Genomic DNA, 8,898 nt, shown 5'->3' on the forward strand with positions numbered 1-8,898 from the left:
GTGGCGTGGCCCGTGCGCTGCGCTGCACAAAGCTGCGTAAACTGCGGGAGCATCCTGTGCTTCCTTTGGGAAGTGCGCAACTCCTGCAGCTGGTGGAGGGCCGTGCCGCCGCTCGTCTGCTCCGTGGACAGGGCGGGGAGGCGACGCCGCAGCGCAGCAGCGTCCGCTGCACGCCGGTGCAGCACTCTGCTGCCTGGTGGGCAGCATGCTGGTGCTGTGCGCGACGTTTTCGAGGCTGCAGTGGCGCTGCACCGCAAGCCACGGCGAGTGGCACGCAGCATGCGCGGCGCCGCGCTTGGCCCGGACAGCGCCAGAGAGTGCCCTCGATGGGCCAGCCTGCGCGGCGCGAGCGCCGCACAAGCTGACGCATCGTCTGCCATTCTCTGGTCGACGGCGGTCAATCTCACGATTGTCGATCAAAACCGGCGGGCTTTGTGACGCCGTTTACGCAATCGTTTTTGGCTTCGCTTTCTCTTTTGCTTGTTTTTGTTTTGTTTTTTCTTTTGCGAAGCGACGGAGGGGGGGGGCGGGCGGGCGCTAACTATGGGCAACTACATGTCGAAGGTTCGAGGACGACTACTCGCCGCCTGGGTCGTTTGGGGCGCGCGGCTCCGTCGAGGACCGGGCGCGCCCCTTACCCGGCGCGGCGTAGGTCCCACTCTGACGTATAGAGGGGAGGCACGGACAACGGCCCAATTCATCAATTCCACTCATCTTCTGGTGCCTAGCCCCGTGCAGCGGCGGTCCGGCAGGCTGCCCCCAAGGCCCCCTGGGCCGCTGCGGGTTTTGGAGTTATGCTTTGGCACAGCTTCGGCGATGGCGGCCCCTCTCTGGGGCTTGCATAGGCGGGGAGTCTCCCCCGCTGGTCTCCTCATTCCCTTTTTTCTTTTTCTTTTGAGAGCAGGACGCCGGGTTTGTCTTGTATGTGCATGTCGGGCCTGGGTGTGTGTGAGGGGCAGAGGGGCGGGAGCGTGCGGGGCAGGGGCCCAACGTCGGGAGGCTTGTCGGGGTCCGGAGAATTCGAGGGGGGAACGAGGAGGGGGGAATGGGCGTTGGCCTAAGCACAATATTCTCGAATATCTCCGAGAATATAGATGGTCCCGCGCACTTTCGTATTCGAGAATATTCTCGAGAATATAGATGCCCCGGCGCGGCTTTTTCTCAAGAATCTACGAGATTTCTTCAGCCCTTGACCTTGGTTGACCTCGAGTGTCAAGATATTCTTGAATATTCTCGACGTTACATCGCGGCGTCTATAACGGTCTTGACTACAGCTTCTCGAAGCAGCTCTTTTGCCCCCTCAACAGTAGGTTTTGGGTCGATGCAGACGGAAATCTTTAAGTTTTGGACGTTCCTGAGCGGTTTGGGAGCACAAACCTCTACTTTAGAGCGATTTTTGGCGTCCGCTGACCTCTCGCGTGGGGAAAATATTCTCAATATTCGAGAATATTCTCGAGAATATAGATGGTCTGGCGAGAATATAAGCAAAAGAATATAGATAGTACTTGGCGAGAAAAGCGTGCTTAGGCTAAAATGGGCGGTCGGCGTCGGGGTAGCAGCACCAGGGCGTACGGGGTAGCCGTCACTTTCCTGCCTCACAAGGGCGGGGCTGTCCCGGAAAGTGAGAGACGCCGGGCAGCGTGACGCATTACTGAACCCTCCCATACGTGTTTGGGGTTCCTCCTTTGCTGTCCCATCTCCTCATCTCTTTCCCGCCTGGGCGGGGCAGCGGGTGGGCGCGCGGTGAGGCGTGGCGTGTGAGTGTGTGCGACTGCGACGACGGACCGCTCGCAAGGGACCATTGGGTTTGTACTATTAGGTAGGTAGGTAGAAAGGTGAAGAACAGCCAGGCTCGGACTGGACACCAACGCGGTATGGGTGGACGCAAGACAGATGATGACGACACGCACGAGCGACACACAGACACAAACAAGCTCACAAGACACACAGCCAGCTGGCTGCCACACACCCTGAGTTGGCGTACACATAACTCAGGGCCACATTCCTCCTGTCGCCCCCCCCAGCACTCCAAACAACGAAGGCGCTCTCAAAAGAAAAACAACGCCCATTGCTGTTGTTGCGCGCAGGCACTCGAAGCTCTCCCGGAGGCGTAATGGAGCCGTCTGCTGCGAAGGGCCAGCAGCAGCAGCAGCAGCAGCAGCAGCAGCCCGCGTCGGCCGACGCCGATGCCGAGGCCCGCGGCGTTTTGGACAACGCCAAGGCGCGCATTCCGCACCCGTCTCTTGCCGTCAAAACCGCCGAAACACACACCCGGCAGGGAGCCTGCGCCGGAGCGGCGTGGCGCTGACGCCCGCGCGTGGCCTCTCGCTCCTCTTCCACCCACCTCTCCTCCTCCGGCGCCCCCAGGTTGCCGCCCTCGCCATCGGCCTCGACCAGGCGAGAGCTCTCCGCCCGTTCCCAAACCTCCCGCCTCCCCACACTCCCCGCCCCCTCCTCTCTCTCTCTCTCCAGGCGAGGGCCGGCCTCGGGAAAATCACCATGGAGCTCCAGTCGATCCAGGGCCAGGCGATTCCAACACACCCACACCCACACACACCCACACACACCCACACCCGCACAGCCAGTACGCGCGCCGGCCCTCCGAACCCTCTGCCTCCCTCGCCTGCATCGTCCCTGCACCATCCCTGCACCACCCCCCTCCAGCCCCCTCCTATCCCCCCCCACCCCCCCACCCCCGGCCCCCTCCTCCTCCCCCGCAGATGGCGCAGCTCGGGGCGATGATGTCGCGACAGGCGGCGCACAGCGAGCAGCTCGAGTCGCGCCTCGCTACTTAATAATCAATGACTGATAACTAATTAGGCGGCGCACAGCGAGCAGCTCGAGTCGCGCCTCGCTACTTAATAATCAATGACTGATAACTAATTAGGCGGCGCACAGCGAGCAGCTCGAGTCGCGCCTCGCTACTTAATAATCAATGACTGACAACTAATTAGGCGGCGCACAGCGAGCAGCTCGAGTCGCGCCTCGCTACTTAATAATCAATGACTGATAACTAATTAGGCGGCGCACAGCGAGCAGCTCGAGTCACGCCTCGCCCGCCTCGAGTCTGCTGCAGCGGCGCTTCAGTGGGCCGCCTCCTCGCCAGCTGTTCATTAGGTCTAGTCACCATTAAACATTCACGAACTAGGCGCCGCAGTGGGCCGCCTCATACTCGCAGCAGCAGCTGCCGTGGGGCGCGCCTCTCCCTCCCCACCCACATGCTGGAGGTAGGGGGGGTGTGGACGAGGCGAGCCAGCGTGTTGCTGTTAGGCGCGCTCGCCGCCGACAACCTCCATCAATCAGTCCGCTGAGGAGTCAAGGTGAGTGAGCTCGCTCCTCCTAGGCGGCTCCGCCGTCTACCTGCCGCAGCAGTCGCCGCGCTCTTTCCAGCCGCCGCAGTACTCTCCCCACCCGCAGACTGCGTACGTGATGCAGCCGCAGCCGCTGCAGCCGCAACCCCAGCTCCTCGTGCAGCAAGGAGGCGGGTCGCCAATGTCCACCCGCTGGTTGATTCCCAGTTCTCAATCAGAATGTGTTTCTTAGGAGGCGGGTCGCCGACCTTCCACCGCCCCCCCGCCGCCCCCCCGGCGCACGCTTCCTCGCTGCAGAAGCTACCACTCTACTGGTTGGATCAGTCAGCGACGGCTGCTAGTTCGTCGTAGGTCCCGGCGTTCTCGCCGCCGATGCAGTCGGGCGCCGTCTGCTGTGCCCACCAGCCGGCGATCATGACTTCAAAGTACGAGCTGCATGCCTCGTTGACTCATCAGGCGCCGTCTGCTGTGCCCACCAGCCGGCCAGCGCCCCCCCTACGGCGAGCAGCCGAGGCGGCGCGTACCACGGCGGCATCGTCCAGCCAATTAGTTATTAATTAGTTATCAAAGATTACTTAATTAATTAGGCGGCGCGTACAACGGCGGCATCGTCCAGCCTGTCGCTCTCCCGAGCTCCGCCAGCGCCGTTGTCCCCGGCATCATCGGCCAGCACGCCGAGCCGCGCGTGCAGGGCTCTTTGCCGCCTGATTAGTGAGCTGCTCCTTGAGAATTAATTAGGCCACCACGCGGAGCCGCGCGTGCAGGGTTCGCTGCCGCCGAACCGCGGGCCGTCCTCCAGCAAGCGAGAGCTAGCCGAGATCTAGCCGAGGTGTAGCCGAGGTGTAGCGAGATCTAGCGAGATCTAGCGAGATCTAGCCGCCTTCCAGCTAGCGACCCTCCCCCCGCCCACAGACAGCCCCTTCCTTACGGCGTCTCTTCCCACCTCCCGCCCGTGCACAGGGCTTCCCCCGCAAGCCGCAGCGGCAGCAGCGCGCAGCCCGCAGCAGCGCATATGCCAACCAAGCCGACGATGCCCGCCCAAACGACCCTCGTCGCGCCACTTCCGTCGTCGCCCGTCGCGGCGGCGCCGGGCGCCGCACAGCAGCAGCAGCAGCAGCAGCAGCAGCAGCAGCAGCAGCAGCCGCAATCGGCGGGGGTGCCGCAGCGGGCGGTGTTAGCGTCGTGCTTCCCTCTGAGCCGCTCGTCCGCCTTGTTCGTGTCGCCGTTGCTGAAGGCTGGAGGGGCGGAGGCAGCGGAGGGGCCAGCGGCGCCGCTGCTTGCGGAGGCGGGTGCGCCACTCGCGCCAGCCTCCGCCGCGTCCGAGCCGGCGCCGATGGAGATTTCGTCAACTGAGCCAGCGGCCCCGATGGAGGTGGTGCTTGTGCCGCCACGCGTTGCCGTCCCGGCAGTGACCGCTGGAGCCACAGCGGCAGCGGCGTCGGCGGCCGCCGCGGCGGCGGCGGCGGCAGCGGCAGCGGCAAAACCGGCGGCGGTGCCTCCAGCTCCGCCAAAGTGTGGCGTCCCAATAACCGCAGACGCTGGAGCCACAGCGGCAGCGGCGTCGGCGGCCGCCGCGGCGGCGGCGGCGGCAGCGGCAGCGGCAAAACCGGCGGCGGTGCCTCCAGCTCCGCCAAAGTGTGGCGTCCCAATAACCGCAGACGCTGGAGCCGCAGCGGCAGCGGCGGCGGCGGCGGCGGCGGCAGCGGCGGCGGCGGCGGTTCCGCCACAAAGTGGCGTCCCGATTGCAGACTCTGGAGCCGCGGCGGCGGCGGCGGCGGCGGCGGCGGCGGCGGCGGCGGCGGCGGCGGCGGCGACTGCGACGGTGCGTTCGAGCGTCGGCGTGCTGGCGTCGGCGACATGTCCTCCGCCTGAGACGCGTCCACGACACGTCCCTCAGGCGCGTTCGAGCCTCGACGTGCTGGCGTGCGCGGCGCGCGAGCCGCTCGCCGATTCCTTTAATTATCAGCGAACTAAGAGCGAGTTAAGAGCTAATTAAGAGTACATTAGGCGCGCGAGCCGCTCGCCGATTCATTTCAGAAGTGGCTGTGGAGAGGGGACATCAGACGTGGACTGTGTGTGTCTTTGTCTCTGACAGGCGGGCGAGCCGTCCCCGAAGCGGCAGACGCCAGGAGCGAGACGCGGCGGCAGCGGTGCCGCGGAGCCCGCGATCGGCGCCTCTTGATTGGGGCTGGCTGTGAACAGGAGCGACGCTTGCCAGCGACGACGAGGAGGGGATCTCCGCCGCGCCGACGCACAAGGCGTGCCGGACAGAGCGCGAGGTTGCGACGGCAGCTTGCTACGGCTGGGAGCAAGGCGCGCGCTTCCGCGGCGACGAGTCGTCGACGGGCGACGAGAGCAACGGCGACAGCGCGGCGGGTTGCTGAGCTCTGCTGCAGTCCGCTTGCGTGTGCGGGGCCGGCGGTTCCGTGGCCGCAGCGCCGCGGACTTTCTTTGACCCCGCACATAGGTCTTTTTCCCTTTTTCCCCCAGAGCACCAGAGAGTGGTGAGAACGCTGCGGCCTCGCGCTCGCTGCCATGAGAATCCTCCTTTGAGCATGCGTGGGGTGCTTTGTGGGTGGTTCGTGTTCTATGACCCCACAAATCTAGACTCAACAGTGGACGGGTGTGTCCCAGTATCCGTTTTCATGTACTAATATTTACTTATTTATAACCCGCCGAGCATAGCGCGAGTGCCCCTTTGCTTACACGCGCGGTAGCCGGTACACAGAGCTCGACAGAGCACAACCCCCCGCGCCCCGGCCGCCACAACAAGCGGGTGGCGCGCCCCATGGCGATCGAACGCTCAGTGAGAGAGGCGGAACCGCGGGGGCGGGGGTGGGGGCGGGGGGAGAGGAGTGCGGTTGCGGAAGAGCGCGAGGAGCAGGGGAGCGAGGCCGCCGTGGCAGGGCGGCGAGGCGCGCTCACTCCGCCTTGCGAACCTTTGAGACCACGTTGCCGTCCTTGACCCAGAACCAGTTGCGGTGGAGGAAAGTGTGGATGTCGAGGGCGAAGGAGGGGGTGGAGCGGTGCTTGTACAGGTTGGTGAAGCCCTCCCTCTCGAGCCCCTCGCGCATGCCTAAGGAGTGGCCACTCATGCATCACCCGTCGCGGCTACTCCTGCCCCCTCGCGGGCGCCTCGCGACCTTCACTCAGACTACCGTGTTGCCGCCCTGGCTAGACCGCGGCCGCATCTCGGCCGCATCTCGGCCGCATCTCGGCCGCATCTCGGCCGCATCTCGGCCGCATCTCGCCCTTGGTCGCAGCGATCAGGTGGTAGTGCGGGATCTTCGTGAAGAAGAGATGGTGCCTAAGCGACGACGGGTGACGGATCGCCCACTCTGTCCGGTGGCAGTGCGGCATCGGCGGGAAGACGCGGCGCATGACGTGCCCGTCGGTGATGTTGTGGTGGAAGTCGTCGATGCCGAAGCCGTACCTGTGCACAGCTAGAGGTGTGAAGAGACGCCGTTCACACCGCCCGAATCCTCGATGCCGAGGCCGCACGTCCGATCGATCGTCTCGAAGGCGCCGCGCACGTACGACCACGCGCCGTCGCGGAAGAGCAACATCTCGTCAAAGTGGTGCTGGAAGAAGGTGACTGTGAAGAGCCACCAGCCGTACCACATCCAAGGAAGGCAGTACGCGCGCACCTGAGCATTGCAGAGTGAAAGACCCGTCCATGGCGAACTCGCATCCGCGGCAGGCAGTACGCGCGCACCACGCAGTCGCCGTAGACCTGGTACCACAGGCACATGCTGGCGGCGGAGACGGCGGAGGAGGCGTAGCCGCGCAGGAAGTCGCCGAGAGACGCGTCTTTCCAGAGCCGGCCGTAGAGCGGGAGGAAGTGGCCCCCGTCGGGCTGGCCGACGTACAGGTAGAGGAACCTACCGCCGTCCAGCCAGCGGAGTGTGAGCCACGCGCTGCCAGTCGGGCTGGCCGGCGTGGAGGAAGAGGCGGCCAGTTGACGAGGGGGGTGGCGACGCGGATGGCGTAGTGGAAGGCGAGGTGCGGGATGCGCATGATCTTGTGCTGCTGCGACTCCGTGAACCACATGTGAGAGTAGTCCTCCTGCTCACAGCGGGGAGGGTGTGAAGAGACGCCGCCAACCACCGCCCGGGAGGCAGGAGCCGCGGCAGCAGGCGCTCCTTGATGTGGTTGTGGTAAGAGTGGTGCCTGTCAGGGCGAGGTAGGGGGAGATGGGGGCAGATAGGGGAGATAGGGGGAGATGGGGGGAGATGGGGGCAGATGGGGGAGAGAGGGGGAGTACCCGCGGGTCGGGCGGAGGGGGTACTGGGTGATGGGTCTAGCTCTCCCCTCCATACGACAAGGCCACTTCGAGTGTGCGCAGAGGTGGTCAATGCGAGGGGAGACGTCGGGACAGAGGGGGCTGGAGGCCGCTTTTGTCTGTCGGTTGCCTGTGGTGCGAGCGGCGCCACGGCGCGAAGGGCGTGCACAGCAGCACGGAATGCGAGACCTCGCCCATGATCTCGTTGACGGCGGAGGAGGGGGAGAAGGTCGTGTGGCCGCAGTCGTGCCCGACAACAAACATGCACCACATGAAGAAGCCTACCTCGCAGCGAGGCCTGCGTCAGCAAGGCGGAGCACGGGACCAGAGCCCCGGCCGAGAGGCGAGCCTGAGGCGAACTGCAGCGGCCAGAGGGCAGCGTACTGGACCAGCAGCGGGAGCGCGGCGAAGGCGGCGCTGCGGCAGAGCGCAAGGATGGCGGCCTGGGTGCCGAGGATGCACGATGCGTCGCGCACGAAGTAATACATCGACTTCGCGGTCGACTTCTCGAAGCAGCTGGCCGGGATCCACGCCTTGATCTGGGAGAGCGAGGGGTACTTCTGGTCGATGACGATGTCGGGGAACTTGGCGTCCTTGGGCCACTCTTGCTCGATCGAGAACTTGTCGTCCTGATGCCACTCCGGCGCGCGGCACATGGCTGCGGGCGAAGAGGCCTGCGGAGAGAGCGGGCGGCGCCGGTGAGGCGCGGGGCGGGCCTGGGCGTGAGGCGAGGGCGGAGTGTGCAGCTGTTACGGCAGGTGGCGTCGCGAGTGGGGCTGTGCATCGGCGACCGCCTCGCGATACAGGCGAAGCAGAGAGAATCGGGGAAAAAAGAATTCCCGCGGGAGAATTTTAGTAAAAAGAGAATTTTACAAAGAACTCCCTCGCACGACACTAGGCACGGGACTAGCGCGCACTAAAAAGAGAATTTTAAAAATAAACTCCCTCGCACGACACTAGGCACGGGACTACGACTAGCGCGCACTGGCACTGGAAAAAGAGAATTTTACAACCGGGGCTCTTCGAGACGGCAACACAAACCACCTGCACCATCATACAAAACAACAAAGATTATGGTATGGATGCTATATGTCTCCTCTAGAGTGTGTGCGCTTGCAACACAATCATCTCGTTCGCTCACCCCCTCGGAGGGGGTGAGCAGGCCTGCCCTTCCTTACGGCCGTGCTCTGCGCGTGCCTCACTCTGTGCGCGCCCTGAGCGGGCGCCCGCGCCGGCTCTGTGGATATGCCGGCCGGCCAGTCGCGGCGAGGCTGGGTGCACGTGTGAGGACCTCTCTACCTGGTG

At 64.6% G+C, this 8,898-nt stretch overlaps 2 protein-coding genes across 2 annotated transcripts; one reads left to right on the top strand and one right to left on the bottom strand.

Annotated features, from left to right (window-relative positions):
• Positions 1–2,077: 2,077 nt before the first annotated feature.
• Positions 2,078–5,924, top strand: EMIHUDRAFT_444014 (hypothetical protein). The gene is made up of 15 exons (XM_005776071.1): positions 2,078–2,221; positions 2,368–2,397; positions 2,473–2,526; positions 2,721–2,789; positions 3,058–3,078; positions 3,149–3,194; positions 3,271–3,481; positions 3,544–3,587; positions 3,663–3,693; positions 3,768–3,827; positions 3,899–3,976; positions 4,050–4,113; positions 4,272–5,133; positions 5,209–5,241; positions 5,407–5,924. Exons 7-15 carry the CDS (start codon positions 3,430–3,432, stop codon positions 5,491–5,493), a joined length of 1,311 nt encoding a protein of 436 aa, XP_005776128.1. The 5' UTR covers positions 2,078–2,221; positions 2,368–2,397; positions 2,473–2,526; positions 2,721–2,789; positions 3,058–3,078; positions 3,149–3,194; positions 3,271–3,429; the 3' UTR covers positions 5,494–5,924.
• Positions 5,925–6,609: 685 nt separating this feature from the next.
• Positions 6,610–8,649, bottom strand: EMIHUDRAFT_457922 (hypothetical protein; the record flags this gene model as incomplete). Its single annotated transcript, XM_005776072.1, has 8 exons — positions 6,610–6,618; positions 6,691–6,744; positions 6,813–6,958; positions 7,027–7,192; positions 7,267–7,376; positions 7,783–7,891; positions 7,978–8,267; positions 8,536–8,649. Coding segments are annotated over 8 exons (996 nt in total), but the record flags the coding sequence as incomplete, so codon positions are not given.
• Positions 8,650–8,898: the final 249 nt, after the last annotated feature.

The sequence above is a fragment of the Emiliania huxleyi genome (assembly GCF_000372725.1).
Source record: "Emiliania huxleyi CCMP1516 unplaced genomic scaffold EMIHUscaffold_285, whole genome shotgun sequence".
NCBI lineage: Eukaryota > Haptophyta > Isochrysidales > Noelaerhabdaceae > Emiliania > Emiliania huxleyi.

Excerpts from the sequence above, each read along its gene's own strand:
- EMIHUDRAFT_444014 (XM_005776071.1), top strand. The coding sequence starts at position 3,430 with ATGCAGCCGCAGCCGCTGCAGCCGCAACCCCAGCTCCTCGTGCAGCAA. Across the intron at positions 5,134-5,208 it reads CGGCGGCGGCGACTGCGACG|GCGCGTTCGAGCCTCGACGT; the intron begins GTGCGTTCGAGC and ends CACGTCCCTCAG. Across the intron at positions 5,242-5,406 it reads TCGACGTGCTGGCGTGCGCG|GCGGGCGAGCCGTCCCCGAA; the intron begins GCGCGCGAGCCG and ends TGTCTCTGACAG.